This window comes from Polypterus senegalus, chromosome 13 (assembly GCF_016835505.1).
Source record: "Polypterus senegalus isolate Bchr_013 chromosome 13, ASM1683550v1, whole genome shotgun sequence".
In the NCBI taxonomy this organism is placed as follows: Eukaryota; Metazoa; Chordata; class Cladistia; order Polypteriformes; family Polypteridae; genus Polypterus; species Polypterus senegalus.
Genome location: NC_053166.1, coordinates 136,890,458 through 136,917,072, shown reverse-complemented (window position 1 = coordinate 136,917,072; position 26,615 = coordinate 136,890,458). Strand labels below are relative to the sequence as shown.

The following is a 26,615-nucleotide window of genomic DNA, read 5'->3' as shown; positions in this document are numbered from 1 at the left end:
CTTACCCCTTTAAAAGAGACAGCTGGATGATACTGAAGAAATTAAAAAAAAAGCCAATCATCATTGTGCTTCCGGATTTGTACAGCCTTTTGGAGCAGATACTGTAGATACTTTACTTGCATCTCCCACAGTCTAATCTTCATCTGATAAGCAAACTGCAGTGGTCCATGTGTTCTGTCACAAGGGGACTCAAAGTCCAAGAAAACCCCCTTCATGATGTAAAACATATATATATATATATATATATATATATATATATATATATATATATATATATATATATATATATATATATATATATATATATATATATATACACACACACACACACACAACCCTAACCCTATAGGGGCCCATGGTCCCCACCAGGGGGCGCCCAGAGGCCTGGAGAGCCCTGGTCCTCAGCACTTCCGCCACACCTGGAAGAGCTGGGGGGACGAAGACCAGGGACACCCGGCGAAGCTCATCGGGAGGCACCTAGAGCACGTCCGGGTGAGGATAAAAGGGGACATTTCCCTCCATTCGGCAGCTCGAGTCGGCTGGAAGAGGACAAAGCCTGGAGGAGAGAAGTAGAGGAGGTCAAGAAGAATAGAGGAATTGGAAAGGTCTGGACTGAAGGGTGATTGGTGCTGGGGCACTGGGTTGTGTGTGCGGTATCTTTGTATAATATTATGAATAAACGTGTGTTGGTTGTGGAACCATCGGTGTCCGCCTGTCGGTGTCCGGGCTGTTCCCCCACAATGGCATCCCAGATGGGACTCTCCACCTGGTTCAAGGCGGGGACCCATCTACAAAACTAATTTTTTGGGCAGTCCGGCTCAGCAGTTGAGCCCACACACGCACCGCGGGAGAGGTACGCACACAACCCCGCAGGAACGACTCATCCTATGGACCACCACCGGTTCACAGAAGGGCCATTTCCACCTGGTGCGGGAAGACAACAACAGGTGCAGCAAGCTCCAACGAGCACGCAGTCACGGAGGATGCCTGGGATGGCATCACGTCTACTAAGGCCATGCTGAGGAAGTCGCCTCAGACAAACAGGACTCGGGAGTTAAGTTCCCTGCCCAATGGCAGCCGGCCATAGAGGGCTGGACTTGAATTTTCTATTGCAGGCAGGGACTGCCCGGATCCGCATCAGTGACAGACGCATGCCGATCCGCGGCGGCAACAGGACAAGCTGTTGAAGAGGAGTTGCTGCAGCTTGGACGGCTGTGGCAGCTGTGGAGCTGCCCGGAGGCTTGGCACCACACAAGGAGCATGGGAAGGAAGATGGCCAAGGACCAGAAGTCCCTCCCCGAGGCAGGTAAGGGATTGGACGGTGTGTGTTGCGTGGCCGCTGATGGTTGGTCAAAGGTGGGACCAACGAATGTCAATCCCGAGCCGGGGAAGGACCAGATTGGGCTGTGAAAGAGGCCCCACAGCACGCAGTTGGCGGGTGTGGCTGAGCGACAGGTAAGTCCACCGCCGGCTGACGGACTGTGCTTGCTGGCGGCTCTGCGCGAACTGGAGGACTGCCTTCAGCCTGGAGAGTCACTTTTTCAGGTGATACACGCTCTCCAAAAAAGATTAAAGGAGATGGAGTCGGGTGGAAGAGGACGAAGCCAATAGGAGAGGAGTTGAAGTGTCCACGAAGAGAGGCATTGTAAAAAGCCTGGACTGAAGGGTGATTGATGCGGGAGCATTGGGTTGTGTGCAGGACATTGTATATAGCAGAATGTATAATAAACGCGTGTTTGGGTGCAAACCAGCGGTGTCTGGGCTGTTCCCCACTATATATATTAGGGCTGGGCGGTATACCGGTTTGTTATGATATGGATTTTTCTTATACTGCAACACCGGTTTAAATAGCCTAAACAACATTCAGAATGTGGCGCAGCAGGAAACTGTTTAAGGGGGGACCTTTTTCACTGCTGCACCGCTAAAAACGCATACAACAGAGTACATGCATTTGTGGAAGTATTGAGCAGTGAAAATGGACAGAGAACACTCCGAAACTAAAGTTGAACTTGATGACACAGAACAACTTTTGCCGAAAAAAGGAGCCGTGTCTGTTGTCTGGAGATACTTTGGTTTTAAAAGGTCAGATGTGGACCATTATATTCTAATGTGTGAATACTGTTTCTATACTACTGGATGATACTGCAAAGTTGTCCTTGTTTTATTTTTTTTTTCAATACTGTGTAATATACCTGGGTACTGTGTAATAGTGTGACGACATGTTGACTTTATTCTCGCAATTTGTCATTAAAGTAGAACATCGTAAACAAAACTTCATCTTAAATATTTAATTTACAAGATTTTCTCAAACCCCGTCATAAGTTATGTAGCACATTAAATGCTTTGTGTTAAGTGTTCCCCGAGCCATGTTAATTGCTATGTGCTTCTTAAACTGACTTCCTCTTGCACTAAGAGGAGGCGCAGGCAGCGCTCGCCACACACAATACATTCATTTCATGATATTCCTGCTCACTGAACATTTAGAATGCGAAGATAAATACTTGATATAATTTTCATGATGAAATGCATTAAAGCATGTATTAATCATGTGGGAGCACAGTGGCGTGGAGGTTGCACTGCTATCTTGCAGCAAGGGGGTCCCCGGCGTTCCCTGCCTTGAATTTGCATGTTTTTCTTGTGGGTTTACTCGGCATGCTTCAGTTTCCTTTCAAAGTCATGTAGGATGTGGGGTTTTGTTATGCTATATTGACCCTGCTAGTGTATGTGTTACTCGTATTCACCCTGTGATGTGCTGGCGCCTTGTTCAGGATTTGCACCTGCCTCGCACACAATGCTTGCTGGGAAGGGCGCAATCCTGAATGGATAGCATATTTAAACATGTATAACAAAGATTTTTTTAAAGTTCTGAACACTCCGTGGTCTAAGTTTATAACTAGTTTTAATTTCACAAAGACATTTATCGTGTGGTGATTAGTTATGTGGAGAAAGAAAAAGGAAGGATAGGAACTGGGGTTTTGCTATGTCAGACAGCGACAGCATTCATGCAATAAAGAAAGCCCGCTCAGAAGAACATCCATTGAATTCCATGTTCGTGTCTCCAACCACCAGATCACGAACCCAACATTTACACAATATTGAAGTTAAATCTGTGCGATACTTATTCATACATCCAGTTTTTTGAAGCCTATTCACACCTGCCATAAAGTTCTCTACACTAAAGGTACACCTGGGGACCCCTTACTGCGAGGGAGCAGTAATACCGACTCACTAACGTGCATGTTTAATACATGCTTTAATGCATTTCAACATGAAAATGATATCAAGTATTTATCTTAGCATTCTAAATTTTCAGACAGCAGGAATATCATGTATCATGATATGTATCATATCAAGTGAATGAATCACAATCTGATTGTATGGGTGGTTACATATCAGGTAACGCTTGTGGTTGGTCAGCAAGTCGGCTAATATTCGCCATGGTGCACGCTTTCAGTTGCGAGAAGCAGATCATAGAATTGTTGAAATAGTTTTACTGTCAAATAATGTAAAGAGTATGCGACACGCGTTTTACCCAGTTATTCAGACTATGAATGCATTGAATGTAATTACCCCGATCTACATACAGTCAAATAAACGAACCACACGCCGTGGCACAACGTAAGAGGCTTCGCCTCTGACACGGACGTTCCGAGGTTCGATTCCCGAGAGAGGATGCAGTGAGTGTGTACGCCTGATGAGCCCAGAATTAGGGCGAAACATATGTTGCGTACTCTTTGCATTATTTGACAGTAAAACTATTTCAGCACACAGGAACTTAACTGCATGCTCCGATTGGGTAGCTTAACAGCCATCCGCCAGTAGCATCCCTTGCATGAAACCAACTGAGGAAGCATGTCAGTAAAAAGACCCATTGTCCCAGCAGAAACCCGCGAAGCAGCGAAAGATCTGCTTTATATAATTAGATATGCTTTCCTTTAAAATCCATGAGAGTGAAGCCGTGAAAGTCGAAGCATGGGATTACTGTATATAGATATATATCTATAGATATACATCTATAGATACCGTATATGCTCCAATAGAGGCCCCCTGCGTTTATTTGCAAAACTAGCCTCAGCTCCCAGCGCTTAATAGAGACCGGCTAATATTAGAGGCCAGCCATTATTAACAAAATCCTTCAGAACGCAATATTTTTTCACGTGTGTCAGTACAGGTAGGTACACAAAAATATCAGTTAATATTACAAACAGCTACTTTGAGGTTAAAAAGAAAAAAAACTTTTTCCCCAACAGGGAATCGAACTCGGGTCTCTGAAGAACAGCAAGCCCGCTGCGCTCTGAGTCAGCAAATCTTACCGCTAAACCACGGAAGCTATTGTATTGTTCTTGAACCTTTTGTGAAAGTGTTTATTTGATGTTTGGATTTCATGCTTCATACATTCTATAGTTTATGCCTACATTTTGTAACATTTATTACTAAAATATGAAAAAGTTTCTGTTTTAACTATGTGTTTATAAAAGCTGAGCTGTAATCCACAAACAGCATTCGGACGTAGCTCTGCTGCTGCTCTAGATGGCTCAGCACAGAGTGGAGAGCTACGGCGATGGCATCTTCTGTGGATCTGTTCGAGCGATATGCGAATTGGTAGGGATCAAAGTCTTGGGGGAGATAGTCCTTGATGTGCTGGAGAACCAGTCTCTCGAAGCACTTCATGATTACCAGAGTTAGGGCCACAGGGCAATAATTATTTAGGCTGGTGATGGGAAACTTCTTCGGTATTGGAATGATTGTGGCTGATTTTAGGTAGGACGGAATGACTACCTGGGCTAGGGAGAGGTTGAAGATTTTGGTGAAGATAAAGGTGAGCTGGTGGGCACACGATCTGAGCACCATACCAGGTAGTCCATCTGGGTTGGCAGTCTTCTTGGGATATACTGCCAGCAGCACCCATCTGACATCGTGCCTCTTTACAGTGAGTGAAGTTGTGCAGGAACCCGGTGAGGATGGGAGCAGGGCTGGAGCAGGTTAGTGCTGCTGTTGTGATGATTCAAAGCGAGCAAAGAAGCAGTTTATCTCCTCCGCTAGGTGCACACTCAGATCTCCTGTTGTTGTATCACAGCCTCTGTAGTTTGTGATGTTTTGTATTCCCTGCCACACCTAGCGTGTACTGTGGCTGGACAGGTGGGACTCTGTGCTCCTCTTATGGTCCGTCTTGGCTTTTTTAATTCCACTTTTCAGAGCGGCTCAGGCAGCCCTGTACAGAACTCTGTCACCTGACCTGAAGGCAGCATCGCGGTCTCTGAGGAATGTACGGACCTTGCTGGTCCCATCCAGGGTTTCTAGTTTGGGAAAACCCGAATGTTTTTGTCCACAGTCACATTTCCGATGCAGAACCTTATATATAGTCCAGTACCGTTCCTGTGAATGTTTCCAGCTCTTAGTGTTCAAATATGTCCCAGTCTGTCTGTTCGAAGCAGTCCTGTAGTTTGGAGAGTGCATTTTCAGGACAGGTAGTAACAGTCTTTATGGTGGGCCTGGCGCTGCGTCTGAGGGGGGTGTAGGCTGGGGAGAGCAGGAGAGAAAGATGGTCGGACTGTCCGGGTTCAGGAAGGGGTATAGCTCTGTACGCGTGCTTGATGTTGGAGTAAACATGGTCCAGAGTGTTCTTCCCTCTAGTAGAACACTTAACATGTTGATAAAATTTCGGGAGTACAGTCTTCAAGTTGGCCTTGTTAAAGTCTCCTGCAATTATATGAGCACCCTCAGGGTGGGCTCGCTGCTGTTCGTTAATGGTATTCAGCAGGAGAGACAGTGCCGTGTTTACATTGGCGTCAGGTGGAATGTACACAGCCATGACAATCACTACTGTTAGCTCTCGAGGTAGAAAAAAAAGGCCGGCATCTTACAGACATGTACTCAAGGTCAGGGGAGCAGTGTTTGTCTATAATTGTCTCATTGTTGCACCAGTTCTCATGCACGTAAATACAAAGTCCCTTCCCCTACTCTTACCGGATTCCTTTGTCTTGTCCCAGCGGAGCAGAGTGCGACCTGCTAATTGCATGCTAGCATCGGGTATCCCCGGGTGGAGCCAGGTTTCAGTGATAATCAAAACACAGCAATCACGAACATAGCAATTTCCAGCGAAATATATTTCTTATATATGCAACATGCTGACATACACATGTATTACACAAGTCTATAAAGATACAGATGCTTACAATGTACGCTAGTACGCAAATATCAAAGACCCAGCTACTTTTAGAGACTGGCTACTATTTGGTCGTGTCCCCTCTGAAGCCCGGCGCTTATTAGAGACCTGCTACAATAAGAGAGACAGCGTTTATTGAAGCATATATAGTATATACTTTTCTGTGACAGTTCCACAGGTTTACATTTAAATTCATCTTGAACATTTAAATAACACATTTCCAGCTGTCCACAAGTGCAACATGGCATACACTGATTGAAGTTTGTCATTTTTCCTTTCAAAGTTCCCATATATTACAACTGCAGCTCCAGAATAATTCGTTATTAGAGTGTTGGTAACATAGTAAGCCATTTCTGTTGTCAAGCCTTAATTTGCACAGGGAGGAATATAAACAATCAGAAAATTGCCACTTATCTCCCTAAGCAGATAATGTGGACAAATTATAACAGTCAATATTTGAAGGCCATCTAACCCCCATTCACAAACCACCACCCCAACCCTGTTCCAGGATTCAGTCAGCATGGAGTAAATAAAATCTGTGCAGCATTAAAAGTGTCAGGAATATTGCAAACATTAATACTTAATATGCCCAACAGAATGTAATGGCATGATGGACAGACATACTGCATAGCAGGATAATGTAAAACAAAAGATGATTTCTTTATGCATTATTTTTAATATTTCAAATCCTCTTACCTGCTACAGAACTGTTTGCAGACCAAGACGGAATGGTAGTTCTTCGCTGGTAAAATAAGATATATGCCACTGGCTTGCATACTTCAGCATCAGAGATCGGTTGAACATCACTATCATCAAAACAGTACCACTGCCCATCAATTGAATTCTTACAATAGGCTGCAAATACAATTAGGCTATGGTTAACACCACACTCAAAAGAGCCAATAAAATACAATATATCTCAAAAGTTAAATCTGGAAACGCAACTAACTGAATAAATTTGCTTTTAAAAAACCAAGCAAACTCATTCAAAGTTATAGTTTTAACTAAAACACTATGCATCCTGTTAAAAAAACTTCAGTCTTTGACACTTTAATTGTAACTCAGTTTTTAATTGTAAACTCGGTTTTCTGAAAAGCGCACAAAGCAATGGTTTCACACATAAAATCAACATAAAATGGCCGTTGCTGCCTGTTGTGCCTGCTGTCGGTGCCTGTTTGCACTAGCAGCGGCTGTGCGCGGGGCAGCTCGAAGGCCATCAGGAATGCACAGTGGGCTGGCTGCATGGCTGTCTTTGTGAGACAGTTGCAAGGAGGGTGGCAGTTGCAGTGAGGCGTAATATGGTTTGTACCTCCTGTCATTGTAAGTGTCTGTCCTACCAGGCGAACGCTGCCATAGGTGCATCAGCTACATTAACATGTTCAGCACCACGATCAGCTGGGAACTGATCAGCTGATGCCGGTACCTCACTTTTGCTTTCAATCTACATCTCCAGATCACTTGCAACAAAATCGGTGTCAAACAAATCAGAGTCCGATTCTGTGATAATATGAAAAAAGTCATCCACAGATTATTTTGCTTTGAGCATTCACTTTGGTATCTCTCCACATGCCATTTTAGAAGCTGTTTACTCTTCGCTACTCATGCACACGCAGGGAATCAAGGTCAAATCAACAAAGCTAACTTTCTTTGTAGCAAAAGCGTATTGAAAAGCACTGTAAACAAGAAGACCACTGATCTCTACCGATCACTAGCGAGACTGAGACTTTCAAAATAATAATAATAAAAACTGCGTTAACGCACGCTAAAATAACTGCTGGCATTAATTAATTAATGCGTTAATGCAATAATGATGCATTAACTTGCCCAGCGCTAGTATTTACATGTTTTGTGTTTTTTTTCATATGCCTTTGGCTCATTTTTCCAGGGGTAAAAATGGCACTGAGGAGGCTACCTGCTACTCCTCAATGATTGCTTATTTCCCATTTTATTACATTTTATATTTTGTTAAAAATCTTAGGGTAGTGTTTCATATTTTATGGACAAATAATTCAATGAAGTCAGCTTTATGTTTAAATAAGAAGCACCTGTATAATGTCCTCCATGCATTGTCCCATGATGATTACAAACAGCGTACAAGTCATACACATAATCTTCAGGGTCTCTTCCAAGTCCATATGGACGCCGCCATGGTGACCAATGAGAAGGCAAACTCCAGCTGCTTTGGCTGCGTTTTACTACATGTGGAGTCATATCCAGGCCAGTCAGGGGAAATTTAATCAAGTTCTGCATTTTTACCCTCCTGTCCCCTTCCTGTAAAAAGAAACCTTAAAAATTAAAGTTTTGTTTTTCGTTTTTTTTTTTTTTTAACCAGAAGCAGAAGAACAAGTTAGCAGATAAATGCCTATGTTTAAAGGGAGAGGCAAAAAAAATACATTTTTTTCATGTATAAAATACTAATCATACAGTACCTGTCTGAATCTTTTCAAATGCAGTATAAGAACATCAGGCAATGTCCAGAGACTCAGTTTAATGCTGCCCTGTTGCAGCATTTTACAATGAGGACATCGCCACGCATCATCAGGGGCAAGCTAAAAATCAAACAAGAAGTATACTTCTGAGTAAGCACCTGAATGTAAACTTATGAAGAAATAATATTCAAAAGACATTAAGTAAAACAATTCAAATAGGACAGTCATTCCTAACAGAGAGGTTCCTGAGCTAACTAATACAGTATTAACGTCATATTTTTCTTCCACAGAAATCAATCATAATTGAATACTTATGCACCAAATAGTCCTTTGATAAAGCTATAAAGCAACTTGACATATTTGTGTACTTTAACCATAAAATAAGACTTAAATAAGCACCAGCACAGTAGGCTTTAAAAATAATAGCACAAGACTACAAATTAACAAAAGCAACAAATATCTTTTACTTTTTCCCTAAATGTAATTCCAGCTAATATAAGGTTTCAATTAGCTTTGCATTTAACAGGAAAATTTAAATAATGCAAGGTCTATAGGTACAAAGCTCAATTTTTTTTTCTTAGCAGTCTACACTGTGTGTAGTGGCAGAATAAATCTTAACCTGAAAAGGTTAAAGGAAATCTTTACAGGAACCTATTATGGATATCACAAAACAAAACACTTGAATTACCTGCCATTTAACACTAGAATTACCAGAGCCTACGAAAAAACTCGGAAATCCGTCTCACTTTAAATCACTTCTTAAAATCGTTCACAGCTCTCCAACAGTGTCTTTTGTCATCTAAATGTGCTGATAAAAATCAGGCTGCAAGCAGCCGGCTATTCCATCCCCCCACCGACTTAGAACGTGCACAAACTTCTCCCAGCTCCTGCCTTGACTGATTTTCTGGGAGTGAAGTGGAGTTTTAGACTGGAAATAATAGATCCTTATTTGGAACACACACATTTCATGTCTGTTCCGTTTCTACAGTAATCTGCGTAAACACATTGTTAAAACAGAAACGTTTTTTATATTCTACTAGTAGATGACAAAATGTAGGCATAAACTATATAATGTATGAAGCCTGACGTATCAAACAAATACTTTCATAAAAGCTACAAATCTAACACAATAATTGCGCTTTAATTCAAAAATATAACTGCAGAAACATAAAAGCACCTCAACATGCGACATTGACACCCGTTTATTATGGCTGCATCCGTGGCGCAATAGAATCAGCTGCTGACTGGGAATCAAAAGGTCGCGAGTTCGATCCTGTTTTTTTTTTTAGTTAGTTTTATTATCTCAGCCGCATTCACGAGCCCAAACACACCACACCCCCGCATCGTTTCACATAGACACGCTGTAACAGAGGTAAACTCAGCTCCCTTCTACATCGGAGCAAGAATGCACATACCATTGCTTGCATACTAAAGTGTCAGCAGGCACTTTTCGTGGCATTACACATGTATTTTTTGAGCATGCCCTCTGCACACTACTTATGACTTTAGGCTTTAGGAAGTAAGTAAATAAATAAAGGTAAATCTTGTCATAAAATGATTTCTTCAAAACATCGAATGTTATTTATTTATACGGGAGTTAATTTTACAAGATTGTAACAAAACAAAAGCCAAAACATGTAATGTTTTCTACTGGCATCTCCATATCTCATAACACATCTAAATATGAAACTGTCAATTTGACTCTCCCTTTCATTAAGCAAGCTTATTTCTGTCTTTGTGTTTTATGGTCAATTCAGAAAATATAACACAGGGTTTGCTAAATTTTTACTGGAATTTGTACTTGTTACACTGGGATAATTTAATGTTTATTTACTTTATTTTCATCATCATGGATTTACTTTCTGCTTTTCCTGGTGTGCTTGCTATATAAGCCTTTATTTACCAATTAGTCAGTGGGTATGACATTTAAGTAAAGAGGTGGACAAATCAGAAGTTCAGACACCAGTTTTAAATTCCAGGCACCCTAACTAAAGATTTGCAAAGTCGGGTCAACTAACAGATGTTCCAGATCCTTGGTCCATGCAATGTTTTTTTAATCAAAACCAAAGTGATAAAAACAAAAGACCCAATTCTTCAAATACAATCTTAACTTGGATGTTACTTTTAAAGACAGCTGCTTATAGCATACCAGACTGTCATGTTTAAGACCGGTTTATTCTCAGGCACAGGCAGATGCAGACACAGATTCTGCATGGTTTCATATTCCCCGCAGCTTTTCAGCTGAAGTGTTTTCTTTGAGTTTGCATATTGATCTCGCAGATACAGTATAGTATGTCCATTTCTGCCTGCACAGTTGTGTGATGTGTTGGTACCCACACCTACACAATCCATCAATAAAAGAATATAGCAATAGACAAATATCCACAGATTCATGGCGAGAAATCTCTCAGATCCTGGGCAATGGTGAAAGTTTGTGCAGGTAAGAATGGAAGTAGCTGCAAGATTGATATATAAAAGGCAAAAAAATATTTTGAGGGAAAACCTGGGCGATTTTGTAACCATGCAGTGTCGCTCAGTGATGCGTACTGAATGCTTAAACTATAAATAGACCAGGGTACATATCCTCTGTGCACAACCGCCTCAGCAGTTGTCTGCACCAGAGTATAAACAGGCCTTTACAGCATGAAGCCTGACGGCAGATCGCAGTTTAAAGCACATACTACTGAAAGCCAAAATGCATTTAAACTTGTGGCAGCCAGTTTGCTCAATGAGTTGATATTCTCCTAGTCAGTAGGTGACTGTGTTTGGTCAATGTTGCATACAATGGAACCTTGGTTCACGACCATAATTCGTTCCAAAACTCTGGTCGTAAACCGATATGGTCATCAACCGAAGTAATTTCCCCCATAGGATTGTATGTAAATACAATTAATCCGTTCCAGACCGTACAAACTGTATGTCAATACATATATTTTTTTTAAGTTTTTAAGCACAAATATAGTTAAATACACCATAGAATGCACAGCGTAATAGTAAACTAAATGTAAAAACATTGAATAACACTGAGAAAACCTTGAACAACAGAGAAAACTAACACCGCAAGAGTTCGTGCTATAGCGCTAGGAAACGCTTGCTGAAAACGCTTTTTTTTTTAATGAGTTTTAAGCACAGGGAAAAAAAATGAACATTTGAAAAATCCGTAATTTAATAAACCGCCAACAAAAGTAACATTGCAACAATGCACGCTACAAACCGATCACTGTAAACAGAAGTGAAAACAAAAACAAGCCTGGTTCATTCTTTAACTGCCTTCTCTGCTTTATCTCGTGTGTGTGTGTGTGTGTGTGTCACGCTCTGTCTCTCCCTGCACAGGGAGAGACGGAACACGTGCGGAAATCATCGGCGCGCACAAACCAAAAAGGAAGCTGGCTTGTTTGTATACCGAGTGTATGGTTGTGAACAAATGCAAAAGTTTGGCGAACTTTTTGGTCGTAAACCGATTTGTACGTGTTCCGAGACATTCGTGAACCAAGGTTCCACTGTACCTAACAATTTCACAACGGAGGAAGTGAGACAAATCTGCTAGAAGTGTTGTACCAGTAATTGTTGGCTATAAGAGGGGTGAAAAAAAGGGAGAAAGTGGTATGCAAGACCTATTAACCAAAAGCGGTAAAGGGATGGTGAGTACTATGTAACAGGCATGTCAAACACGCGGCCTGCATGACAGATCCTAGCTAACGCTAAACTTGTACAAAATGATTACTATCGTTTGTGATTGAATCATTCTGCATCTTTGGAGTTACTTATTGACTTTTCTTACTTCTGCCTTCTGACAAAAGCACGTTTTCCCATGGCATTACGGTACCGGAAACTCCATCTGCTAGTATAGTTGCAGCAGCGAAGCTGCAACTGAAGTGCTAGGCTGCAGTCTCCACTGGGCCGAGAGAGAACTGCCAGCATCGGAGACTCACTCAGTGAAGAGCTACAGCAAAAAGGCTGCCTCCTTCACGGAGGACACTTTTCAGAACGCTAGGCGGGCGGGGCTTTGCAGCGGCACAAAGAGAGGAGAGAGACCGTGGTGAGAGAGTATTACAACAAAGTATTTTTATGCTTCTGACAGTTTCCCCATAAGACACGAGTCCACAGAAATCTCGTTACTACGAAGTACATTCAGCAGCAGATACTTTCATTACAACGAAGTGACCGCGAAATGCTTGAATGAATCATCCACAGAGCAGTTAGTTCTGTGGTCACAGCTTAGTTGTGGACATTTGCACAACGATCCCCAAACAGAAAAATTGTAAAAAAAATGTTCTTTCTTCGAAAATTCCTCATACTGTTTTTTTTTGCTGTTTTTGTTTTGTGTGGTTTTAAGTGATACCTTTTCCTTATTACTCGTCAACATTTGAAAAACATCCACTGGAATTTAACTCATTGTCACCCTTCCATAGAAACGGCATACTTGCTATATGCAAAAAAGAAGAAAAATCTCGGGTTGCAAACGTATGCAAACTGCTGCATGACTCCTAAAAAGCCGTTTTTATGTGGTTGCAGTGATGCTTGTTCAAGAAACATTCCTATTAACGTGGTACTCATTCAAGAAAATATGAGTTTTTTAAACTTTCTTGGGACCCGGATAAACAATCTCACATGTGGCAATAGTGCTTCGGGATGCACTTCAATATGTCGTTCCCATTGGGTGGGGTGGATCCCAGATCCCAAAAGAGTTCAGAAACCTCACAATATGAAGAAGAAAAGGATAACTGTGCTGACTAAAACATGCTTCCGCATTTATAGAATGTTCACATTGAATTCCTCCCACCCAACTGCACGGCAGTGCTTTAGCCATTGAATTTGCGCATCATTCGCACCCTGAAAGTGTATCATCGCAAGGAAATGCTGAGCTCTCACTGATTCTGCATTATGGTAAGCTGTATAATTTCTATTACTATATTATAACTTAATAATAATAGAAATGTAATGTAAATTGTGTTTAAAACTGCCCTACAAACCTACCCATGATCACCCCACAAACTCCAACAACCCACCCATCCCTGGAAAAATTTGCTTCTAGTAAAGTGGTCCTTGGTGTCAAAAAGGTTGCGGATCACTGGGCTACACTACTGGCTGGGCTGCTGAGACTGGCCACTGAGCAGAACTGATCATCACGAGTAGCAATAGCTCGCATGTTTTCACGTTTTTTCCTCTAGTTTTATGTAATTTTGTGCTAGTATTGTAACGAACAGTTAGTGCAGACTACAGCTGAAGATCTGAAGTGGACGCGAAAGGTGGCGAGCTGTTTATTAACAGATTTTTGTGATTTTCAGTTTGTATAATTAGTGTAGGTCAGGGGGCTTTTTGCATATCGGCTTATTTTACAATATTAAGTAAAATTAGATTTTTGGAGGATTTGATTTCCAGCATGTATTACTGAGCAATGAATTCAGTGAGCGTTTTCGCGATTTCAGTTCACACGAACAGGACTTTGTGCTGTTTACGTCACCATACTCTTACCACATTGAGAATGCGCTTGAGAATATCCAAATGGAATTGAATGAACTGTTGTCAGATTCTATTCTGATGGCAAAATACAACGAAGTTGGTGTGCCAGGCTTGTATGTTTACCTGCCACCCTCGTATGTGCAGATCCATAAGTTGGCATTGAGAGTACTGTCTATGTTCGGAAGCACTTACTGTACCTTTGTGAGCAATTGTTTTTGTTAATGAAAGATACCAAAACCCCACATTGCTCAAGACTTACTGTCGAGCACCTTTCATCCCTCATAAAAGTTGCAGCTGCACAAGATTTCAAGTCTGATATTGACAAACTGGTTACTAACAAGAGTTGCCAAGTGTCGGGACAAAAGAAATAAATCTCACACTGTAAGACTTCTATATAAGCAATGAATATAATATAATAAGGATTTAGCTAAGAGGCTAAGGTTGTATGCTGTTGTACGGAGATTGTATGGAAATAAATTACTTTTCTTTAAACTTTAAACTAAGTGTAACATTTTTTAAAGTTTTCAGTATTGGAAAGAAAGCTACAGTAACTTTGTATAATAGTATTTGTTACAGTGCGGCCCGCTGACGCACGTATAGCAGTCGAAGTGGCCCACCAATGGTAGTGAGATTGACATGCCTGCTATATAACATTCTCGTAAGTGGGTGATCTACATGATGAACAGATGTAATATAAATATGTTTGCATGTCTTCCATGCACTTTGATACCCTGTTGCATAATATTCAGCTCTTTGATCATCATTCTGGCACCTGCGCAACTAGCCTCTCCTTAAAATTCACCTCCGTGCACAGTGAAAACCCAGCATGCATCGACACTTCTGTCCTAATGAAACGAATGATAACAAGCAGCATTATGACAATAAATGGAAAAGTAACTTTTCAAATACTGGAAGAATTTTATCATCTGTTCAAATACAGTAGGTATTCCATGAAGAAACTTTAACTGCTATAACTACAGGTTAGACATGAATCTTTCAAAATAAGAATGCCATACTTACAAATAACCTTGCCTTATGAAGTCACAGAAAGGGCACATGAGAAATATCAAAGAAAAAATAAGATGTTCACCCATACCTGATATGGCTCCTAACCAGTGACGGCACCACTACAACCCCAATATTTTAAAAAAATCTACTTAAATTAGGTAATGTGAAATATTCACAAAATAAAAATATTTGCACGATGAGCCTTGAGTCAGCAAATTAGTTTAGATTTGTATTTGTTTAATTTCTGTGTGAATTAAAAAAAAAATTGTGTGAATACCTAGATTTCCGGAGTGAAGGATGCCACACAAATAAGTCTATGCAAGTCCAAACACTCCCACGTTTATTGACAGTGAATTAGTATTGTTTTAGATTTTTTTTTTATTAATTTTATTACAATCCATACAAAGCAATCAAGTTTTTACAAAAAGAAAAATTGAGTTAAGAACAGATCGATCCCCACCCCTGAGAGAGAGAGCAAGCCGAACGGCGTTAAATTTAAGGCTTGTAAACATACTGTACCTAAATTAATAAATTCTCTGTGCTTTATGAACTTATTTTAAAATATTACTGATTAGATCCTGCCATGTTTTGAAAAAAGTCTGTACGGATCCTCTAACTGAGTATTTGATTTTTTCCAATTTCAAATAATATAACACATCGGTTTCCCACTGACTTAAAAGAGGAGAGTTTGGGTTCTTCCAGTTTATCAGAATAAGTCTGTGTGCCAAAAGTGTAGTGAATGCAATCACAATTATGATTTTTTTTTTTTAAGTCTAATATAATTAAACAATTGTCAACGCACTGTCATGTTGTCAATGGTTTACCGTTCACACTCCTCACCTTTAAAGCGACACAACTAAAGGTGAGCAAGCATGACTTTAGAGATGGCGACAATTCAAAGCTGAACTTCAGAAATCAAAGAAAATTTGGTTATTTATTTAATGAAACACCCCTTATTAAATCATTCATTTTAAGAAAGAAAAAAAAGAAGAAGAAAAAGGAGCTTGGACCAAACTGACCTGAATTCTTAAGTCTTCTTGGTGTGGTGTAAGTAATGCCTTTTTTTGCTTCCCCTGTTTGCTGTTTCAAAGTGTTGGTACTGAAGCACTGTGGACAATGACGGGGTTACAAGATCTAAAAGATCTTTCTGAAAAATGCAACCAGCATGAAAGTAACCACAATCATCTAAACCAGGGGGTGCCCAATACATCAATCGTGATCGACTAGTGGCATTTGCCACTTGATTGACATACAGGGCGGCCTGTCTGAGATTTCTTTTCTTCTAACACACTGGTCATCCCACACGCACGATCAAACGCGTGAGCTACTGCAAAACTCCGGCTGTGATCTAGTTAGCCTTCCAATTTATATAGACTAAAGAAGGGATTAAAAAAAAATGTTTGAGAAGGGTATGGGCTGGATGTGGAATTGGAAGAGGATTTTTTTTCTCACAATGTCACAATCAATGTGCGTTTGTCTGATCTGTCAATCTATCATTGCTATTCTAAAGAAGAAAAACGTAGAAAGGCACTTTCGAACTGTTCATAAAAACTACAAAACTGACTTCCTTCCGAAAAGCAATCTGAGAAAGAGAAAAGAGAGGGAACTAAAATCGCAGTTAATCAGACAGCCGTCACTCGATCATTAAGCATAAGAAGTTCTTCCAAATCGAAGAGATAAGAGGCCTTCGTTGAGACAGATGGCTCGGGAGAAATTCCTGTTAAGATTTCAAGACCCCTGGCCTAAGAAAAAGGAGTTTCTCCTTGTCATTAAATATGCAGAATACAAGCAATTTAATAACGATCAATGGCCGCTAGACTTGGCATTTTTTTCCGATCTGACCAACATGTTGAATAAGCTTAATTGCAAGGAAAAGAGAACTCCATGGTCAATAGGATTAGCTCAGTTAATGCTTTCAAACGAAGAATGCAACATCTGTCCTCAAAGCTGCACCGCCTTGATTTGGGGAACATCCAAAACCTTGCATCAGAGCTGGAGACACAATGGAGGGTGTGTACACAACTTGACAGAATTTGCTAAACAGAACAGATTGAAAATTGCCTGTCAGACTTTGACAGACGGTTTCATGACTCATCTTTACTTGAGCCAATCGCTACATTTAAGTGCTATCCATTTAGGGAAGATGTTGAGGGTGATTCACCCACATCAAAAATTGCAACACAGTTTCACCTAAAACTCCTCTACAGTGGAGGGTGAGATTTTCACACTACAGGATGACATTCAGCTGAAGTCTGGGGCTCTTGGACAGTTTTGGAACTTACTCACAGAGGAAAAGTACCCAAACATGAGGAAATGTGCTACCTCCTTGACTGCATTATTCAGTTCTACTTATTTATGCGAGTCATTCTTTTCCCAAATAAAGATTATTAAATCCAAATACTGTAGCGACCATAAAGGTATTGAATTATTATTGTGCCATAAAGGTTATTCAGTTATGCAAGGTACAACAACATATATTTTATGTATAAAATATACTCTGTGTATAACAGTAGCATGAGGCTACTTTTTTGGCAGGCTTAGTATTGCTGAACAGCTAGATAAAAGCTACAGGATTGGCATTAGAAGGCACAATGAGGAGGACCAAAAATCAACACATACTGACAAGAATAATAGACTATGAAATTGTGTGGAGCTTTTGAATTGGCTTTGCCAATTGAGGAGAGTGACAGCTCGATAAGCCCGAAGTGATCACTTCTTCAAAAATTGCAATAAAAAGGTTAAGAACACTGCAGTGCCTAAACATGTAATGTAACAACAGTTACCTCGATAACAAAGGGCCTTCTTTTACTAGGCATTAAACAGCTCCTGCAACTGTAAGCATTCAAATTACACAACATGTAATCACAGAAGCAATTCAATGCTGTGCAAAGTATTATTATTAATTTCATAAAATAGAAACTAAATATTAATAAATACAAACAAACAAAATTATTTGTAGACAACCTGACAATTGACTTGGGATGTTATGATTCAGACTCTATCTTTTCTTTTTATACACTGTGTTTTATTCTCTTTAGTAATAGGACTACTGTTTGTTAAGGTCATTAAGGTTATGAACTTTGAACTGAACGCTAGCTCGAGAGAGTGAGAGAAAAACATTCACTTGACAGTGTTGTTTACTGTAGGCTCTTATTAGTATCTAATGTTTGGCATCATCGTAAGGCTATACTTTTATTTTTCTTCTTAAAATAGCCAAGAAGGGTAGATTTTTTTATTTTTAGCAGCTAGGAGTATGAATTTGTGTGTGTCCATCTTCCAACACTGTGTGCATTAATGAGCAGGGTTTTATTAGAGGATCCTCCTCGTTCAGCTGCTGATGAACAAGTTCTATAAATTAACTTATCTGGGTAATATTTTATATGCCCATCCACCAACAAATTAATCCTACTAATAATAATTCTTTTCTCACTACTCAAAGTGCTCTGTGTGTAAACAATATTACAGTTTATGTGTGTTTTTCCTTTTCTTTTCTCCTGAGCTATGAAGTGCTGCTTCAATTCAACTTTTTCACAAGCCACCACTGCTCCTAACAGAAAATAACACCAACCTCTTTAGTATACTGGAGGTTGTGAAAATGCCACTTACCGTTAGCCCAAAAGACTGCAGAGCGTGGAAACGCAACTATATATGCAGATCACTAGCGGTTTTCAACTAAAGGTATACAACATTTTAAAGGTCAAACTAATTATGTTTTAACAAAAAAATAATTCATGGGCTCTAATTTAAGCCTGAAAACAAAATGAGGTATAATATTAATACAGTATTTCAGTTAATTTTTGATAATACATTTTTGTGTACATTGGAAAAAGACCCCGCACCATCATAATAATCCTTTAAAAACCATCTGTTTTTAAAATATACTCTTCCAACATGCTTACTTTGTTTATACTGTGGAAGAGAACAATGCCTTTGTGTACAACATACCTTTCCAAAAAACAGTGCTTTAAAAACCTGCAGGTAACCCTCCACCCTGTATATAAAGCTGGGCTTACAGAAAATGTAGCTGACTGACTGACATATGCATTTAAAATTTGTCAACCCCTGAAGTAGCTGCATCTTTTCAGCTTTCAGTGTCATTTCCCTGGTATCTAATCCACTCATCATTCATTGTTATTATTAGGATGCAATAAAAGGACCCAGATCCCCTGAAAAAAGAGTGAGAGCTCAATCCAATATTAATAAAAACAATTCACAAATGAATACATTTCAGCAAATAAAAAAACTATTACTTTTCATTTCACAGAAACAACTACATTAAGAACTACCAAAACATCAGTTAAAAAAATTGCACAAGGCTAATATCCCATGGGGGTATTTGAACATATGTCCAAACATATTGATATAAGGTCCATTTTCATTTGCAGCTACTACTCTTAAAAGTTGCCAACATGTTTAAAAAGTCATTCAATTGAGCACTGCTGGCACATTAAAACAAATCCCATTAGCATAGTTTGTTCCGTTGTGCTATATGGGATGTTGATGGAATGGTTTCAGCAGAAGCAAGACATAACCCAAACACTGTTAAAGGTAGATATTTGTAAAGCTGTCTATGCAGACCTCACAATTAAATAATTACTTAAATCCTCTACCTGCTCCTCTTTAGTGTACAGCTGGAAACACTGTGTTAATGTGCAAGCCTGAGGCTGGTGGTGAATTTCTCTCTGCTGTCGTACACTCTCAGAGTCTGGAACATATTCATCTTCAGTGTGTCCAAATAAACTAAATGAAGAAAATCAGATATAGAGTATAAGATGATCTCCACTACAGAACCAGCATTGACCATTAATCTAGGACTGTAAAAGTACAAAATCATAACTTAATAAACCTACTAGTCCTTGGTTTCTTTGTCCCATTCTACAATTATCTTTACATGAGGAGGTCCTCCTTGTCCACATGATTTGTATGCCCTAAGATAAAGACAAACCAGAAAATGTCATTCAGTTTGAGAGACCCAGCCTAAAATATTGTGCAACAGACCAAAAGGGAAATCTTTCAAGGAAGAGCTAAAAAAAAAAAGCATTGCCCAACTCGTGCCCTTATACATCTGTACTTTAAAGCAAATACATAAAAGTACTTCGGACACTGCGGAACAACAAAACAAATGTGTTGCTAACATCTCAACCCCAAAATAATTACAAAACAAACACAGCCTTATTCATACTAATGTCATACTAAAAGTGTGATTAAATGAGTTTAGCTCCTTTTAACCTGTAAGCCAAATTAAAGACTCTCACCAAAAAAACACACTGTTTTCAAACCACAGCTATGTTATCTGCTCACTTAATGAAAACAAGGCACCTTCTGCTTTTAACAAACTAATTCTTGCTTGAGTAACTTTACTAATTCAACAAAGTTTTTTTGAGATGAAACTCGACACCCCCCTTTAATCTGATAAACTTCAAGTGGTACCTTTCCAAAACACAAAGAGAGGCGTCTGTTACTGCCAAACAGCATTTTGTAGCAAAACTACGTACAAAATCATAAAACACAATCTACAGCAGATAGAACGGGCATAATGCTCTCAAAAGCATAATAAAAGCTGAAATAAAGTTAAGTGAATTTAAAAATTTTCTGTTTGCACTAATGTAGACAAAATGTCAAATATTATTCAGCTCTTATATATGATGCACAAGATCATTTTAGCTGGTTATCACATATCAGTGCTTTGAGCATATACATGCAGTTCTAGTTATTTTATCACAAAGCATCACCTTTCCACAGTTGGGTGGCACAGAGGTTGCTCTTCCTGAGGTAGAAGATAAGTAATTCCTACAACACCAACGACACGCAAGCTAAAAGGACCAACCTAAAGGATGGAGAAAAGAAAAAAAAAAATCTTAAGTCAAAGTAAAAAAGGAAAAAGTGTTTGTTCAGTTTTAGTTTAGCATTTCAATCAAAATGTTGTATTTAAAAGAATGTCAAAGAAATTTAACATCAAAACAGATATAAATAGTTTTGCTGCAAACGTTTATCATTGAAACTTGATTCAAAGCATTCTTTCCAGTTCTGGCTAGGACTAAGTATTCTGTTTATCAGTTTAGCCTCCTCAGTATTACACTTTTTCACCAAAAAATGTAAAAAAAAAAAAATTGTATTTTTTGACTTGAAAAATTACAGATTTTTTAAATCTGATCTTTCTGTTAGAAAATTTGAAAAATACTAAAAGTAATGATGAATAATGAATAATAATAAAAATAATGCTAATACTGTATATATTGATAAAATGTGTCATTTGTGTGGTATATCTTGAAGCACAGTGATGTACCAAATCCAACATCATAATTGGGACAATAATATGGTGATTCCTTGTGGATTTTCTTTCCAGATTGATACGTTTTTGAACAACACACTACACATATGCAATTGACACGAGCCTCACTTTCAGATTCATCAGAATCACTGTAAATTTCACTTTCCATTTCAATTTCACTGCTTGAAGACAGAATCACTTCATCATTACTGCTCATATCGTTGTCAAGAGGGTGCAACACCTGGGCTGCTGAAAAACGTTTCTTACGAGAAACCATTATTAAGCTAGAAGAAGACGTGTCTGCACTGTTGCCTAGGTAATACTCGGGCCTGTCGCTTACACAAGACACGTCAATATCATTTCCTGAGCAACCCTTGGCACTAACACTGTTGGTACTGTTATAGCTTGATTAATCCTTGGGTCTAATGTTAAGGAGGTTAATACTATAGCTAAATAGGTAAATAGTTTTGTAGCTTATTCCTATTATCTGGAGACCAATGTGGATGGGCTGGAGTAAGAGAATGTCTCAAACTGGTCAGACAACTAGAATGCACATGGCTTATGAGTTGTACAGTCTACTGCAACACAATAAGAAACAAGAAACAAGCCTTATTTTAAATTTGCTTATTACAACACTAGAAAATGAATGAAAAAAGAAAAAAAAAAAAAACACTAATGAAACTGATGAAGCAAACTGCATTTTAATTCTGTAAATACGGGAACATTTATATATATATATATATATATATATATATATATATATATATATATATATATATATATATATATATATATATTTTTTTTTTGTTCTTTTACCTTGTACAATTTCTTGTATTAGGAATTTGTTCGTTTTCGCATACCCCTTGGGGTCAGAGCGCAGGGTCAGCCATTGTACAGCACCCCTGGAGCAACTGAAGGTTAAGGGCCTTGCTCAAGGGCCCAGCAGAGTAGGATCTCTTTTGGCAGTGACGGGGATTCAAACCGGCATCCTTCGAGATACCAGCGCAGATCCTTAGCCTCAGCCACCACTCTGCCCAAATATGTCTGATGGATTCTCTGCAAATTATTCCAGAAGATGAATAAGGTACACAATTGCAAAGATTCAGACTAGACTAGTTTAGCAGAAGTCTTTCCTTCCTTTGTAGATAGCTTGCACTCTACTTGTAATGCAGGAAAAATTTTAATTAAATAAATATATTTCTCCATGGGATTAATAAAGTATCTATCTATCTATCTAATGCAATTGTTGTTGTTTACAGTACAAAAACACTATGTACTATGTCAAAAAACCTATGTAACCTATGGTAATCTGAGAAGTGTCATCTTAATGCTGCAATAACTGGGTTAACCCAACCAAACCGTAAAAAACTCTGTATTATTAGCAGTGTTAAAAAACAACTTTTACTGCTGCTCCAAATAGAAATAATGTTTTAGGTTAATAATCCATATATGAGGGGGAAAAAAGAATCATGCAAGTCTATTTTTTACCAAATAAAAACCTGACAATTCATGTTTTCTGGAAAGTAAATATGCTGCTTGGGCCAAGCAACTGAAATTTGTCAACAAAACAATATTCAGACCACTGGTCTTTCTATTCATTAAGATTTTGTTGAAAATAACTGCCAATGTTTCAGCATGCTTTAGTTTAAAAGTCCCTACTATCAAAATCTTCAAACAAATTAGACAAGTCCAAGGTATAGGTTAAAAAGATACCTAATTCAAATTAATAAGGCATAGTTATACAGAAAATCATCTGACCTGAATAAACACACCAGGCCTTAACAAATGTCGCATTTTTTCCAAAATTTCTTTCTGAAGCACATCCCATGTTACAGTTCGCTCCAAATGCAATACAAAAGGGTGACCAAACCTAGAAAACAAAAATAAAGTGTGCTGGCTTTTTTCTCACTATAGATAACAAATGCATTTTAGACAAAACTCAATATACAGGTAGTGGATATTAAATTTTAAATAGTATTGAAATATGATTCTGATCATCAATTACAAGACAATTAAGATAAAGATTTTGATGCCATGCTACAGACTCAAGTGCTGCTTTGGCATGGAATATTTCATGTTATTCATACATTCAGATCAATCACCATTCATTTGCAACAACAGTCATACTCCAACAAATTGATTATGTATTTTTTCTGTACTGCTTAGTCTCTCTGTAAATTATTAGTTTCTATTTTTACAATAAAATAAAAGTTTCCGCAATGTAAGTAGTCAACTGTCTGTCACAAACAATGTATTAACTACAAACGAACATCTCTCCTTCTAATGATGAGGAATTTCTCATTTCCAATTATTCTAATTGAAAATGTTTATTAACACATTTTTAAAAATGTTCTTATATGTTGCATTGAACTAAAAAAAAAAATCTCCAAAAACAGAAACCTTATGATATTTATAGAAGTACAGCGTTTATAAGATGTGAAAAGCTTTCCGGAAACATGAGCTCTATGATCAAAATTTAATTTAACAAAGCATTTTCGCTGCATAAAATAAAACACAAATGTACTGTAAATGCCAACCTTTTAACACCATTTTTTTCACACCAGCATGCCAATAATCTGACATGATGAATGCTACACATGTACCCAAACTCCTTGTTTTTTTTTTAAGAAAGATAAATTCATGGTCAGTCAGAATAAATGGTTGTTCATTTCATTGGCATTCACTGTATACCTAACATTAAGAGCTCAGTCTCCCCGAAAAAAATCATTTTTTATACTTGTTTTGGGGGGGGCAGGGATTTCTAAAATATTGAAAACTTAACAATTCAAATTAAAATCTAAGTATAAAGTATACGAACATTTGAAAAATTAAAAAAAACTTTCATAAAATTAGGTTTTATGAATTGCATCACAATAAAAGAACTGCATGCACTGAGCTCGTATCAGACATCACCTGCCTCACCCAAAAAAGGACTGATGTGAAGTAGCTAGTCATAGATACTGAGGGTTAGCAGAGATTCAGCATGCTTCTTTATGAACAGCATTAATAAACATGCATATGCTATATTCAAAGCCTCCTTAGAATAGATTCTCATAAAAGGGAATATGATTTTTTCCTTCTAGGCTTGGGCCAATAATTGAATTTTTAAATGACAGCAACTTCCAAAAAACATATCTCTAATATCAAATCAAGGAACTTTCCACTGCATGTTGTTATAACATTGAGAATATAATTTTATTATTTTTATTTCACCAAAATACAAAATATATTCAAAAAATGTGTGGTATTTTATGTTTTCCACTTGGAGAGCTTCACAAAAAAACAATTACCATCACTTTGCCATATAGCGTAAGCCCACAGCATCATAAAAAAGCCCTTCACATTTTCAAGATTTGCACAGCACATCATCACATAGGCTAAAATTACTGAAGACACAAAATGAACTTTTACTTTTTTCACACTTAAAGTCAAATAGGTCATCTTTTCTCACTGTGTTTTGGTAGGTGGATTAGGACTCGTTCAGTTGCTTGAGGTACATATGGCTGGTTTATGGTAGTGCCATCTTCAGGACAGAACGTGGCCTCTAGACATTTGGATTCAAACTTCCACTGGGGAGTGAAATGAACTGTAAGTGACACATAGGGCATCATGTCAGAGCTTGACCACATAGTGGTAAGTACATTAAACTCTGCCCTCTGCAGTGAAAGTTGTATTTCTTCCTTCACTCTATTGCACATTCTAGGGACTGGTGTTTAACTGAAATATTGTTAAACAGGCACTTAAACAATTATAGGCTCATAGACTGTGTCTTTGCGGAAGGGTTCTTCTACTGTGTGAAACAGGAGCATTGTAAAGTAGATCCAGCAACATTCTTTTCGCTTAATGGTGAATCACATACTTGTGGACATCAGTGGAAATTAAGGGGAAGTGAATTTAAAACCAAAGCCAGGGAGCACTTCTTTATGCAAAGAGTTGTGGGACTCTGGAACAAACTAACGAGACATGAGGTTGAAGCAGAAACCTTGGCAACCTTTAGGAAAAATCTGGATAAGATATTGGGACAGTTAAGTTAATAACTACACAAATGGGCTTGATGGACTGAATGATCTCTTCTCGTTTATCAAATTTTTTTATGCTCTTTTGGTAAAAAAGAAAATCAGGTAAAAGCACCTGTTAAAGCTTTCCATTCAATGTGCTCCTTTGTATTGTGCCACTTTTGAAGCAAAAATTGTGTGTTGCAGACTTTGCAAGGCACAAGCTTCCCCAATATTTCATCCCATTATTAAGTTTAGTATATAGTGCAGTATTTGTAGTCCTCAGATGTGCTAGGAAATCTGTTGCTTTGCTTTTTCTCAATACTTCTTTTTTCCACAGTCAATACATGGCAGTACTGGGATCACCAGCCTTAAAATAATGATTTGGTTTAAAACTAAATAACACCAAAAAGATACCATTGACTTTTTTATTACAAAAGAATTTATTGCTTCCTCTGGTTTTTCAACTCCATGAAACAGCATAGTCTGGTATCATCACAGAAATCTCAAACCCCCCAGGCATATGCAAGATTATTTCACATCATTCCTAGTATAATCAAAACTACACCATTCATTCCTAATCTGCCAAAAATCATTCAACGGTTGCTCTCCAGCTGCTTAAAAATATAACAACTAAACTCCAGTTATTTGACATAATTTTGTTCTATTGACATGAAAACAAAATAGCTAATTGTTAGATAATACTGAATTATCAGCCAAAACCTTTTTCCAGAATTTAAGTAAAACAGTCACTGTCATTGGAGAAAGATCAGGACCCTTTCAGCTGAGCAAGAAAACCCAAAATTCCAAAAAAGTGCTGGATATCATCATGTCACACAATGAAATCCCATAAGTTACTATTCCAAATAGTGTTCTTAGGTGTTAGGGATTGGTGTGTAACTTGTCTGAAACGTATGCAGAAATGTATTCCAAGGTAAGGGTATTCCCACTATATTTAACCCAGAAAGGAACTGTGCCTGCCAACATTGTTTAAAAGTCCTGACCTACATATTTTTTTTTTTAAAAGTCGACATAAGTATGTAATGTACAATTTTGAGATAAAGGGTTGTCTTTTCTAAACTTCCATAAACACGGTATCCATTAAACAAGCTTAATTTGGCTGAACATTTTTTAATATATAAAATTCTGTTGGACAGGCATCTGGGCCTACAGCATCCCAGACTTAACATACTGAACAGCAGAGGTCCTTAAAATTACTTCTAGTTTATTTTTGTTCAATTTTAGGATGTTTTGGGTTTGCTTTTGAAGAGGATCCAAATATG

At 38.4% G+C, this 26,615-nt stretch overlaps 1 protein-coding gene across 2 annotated transcripts in view; it reads right to left on the bottom strand.

Moving 5' to 3' along the window:
- Positions 1-26,615, bottom strand: part of usp31 (ubiquitin specific peptidase 31) — a 107,335-nt gene that overhangs the window by 26,833 nt on the left and 53,887 nt on the right. For both annotated transcript variants that reach the window (XM_039774319.1, XM_039774318.1), the window contains 7 exons: positions 23,096-23,207; positions 20,799-20,893; positions 19,917-19,994; positions 19,677-19,806; positions 8,596-8,715; positions 8,212-8,437; positions 6,863-7,021 (listed from right to left, as the gene is read on the bottom strand). In XM_039774319.1, the coding sequence (XP_039630253.1) occupies positions 6,863-7,021; positions 8,212-8,437; positions 8,596-8,715; positions 19,677-19,806; positions 19,917-19,994; positions 20,799-20,893; positions 23,096-23,207 (920 nt within the window). The remainder of the gene's footprint in view (positions 1-6,862; positions 7,022-8,211; positions 8,438-8,595; positions 8,716-19,676; positions 19,807-19,916; positions 19,995-20,798; positions 20,894-23,095; positions 23,208-26,615) is intronic.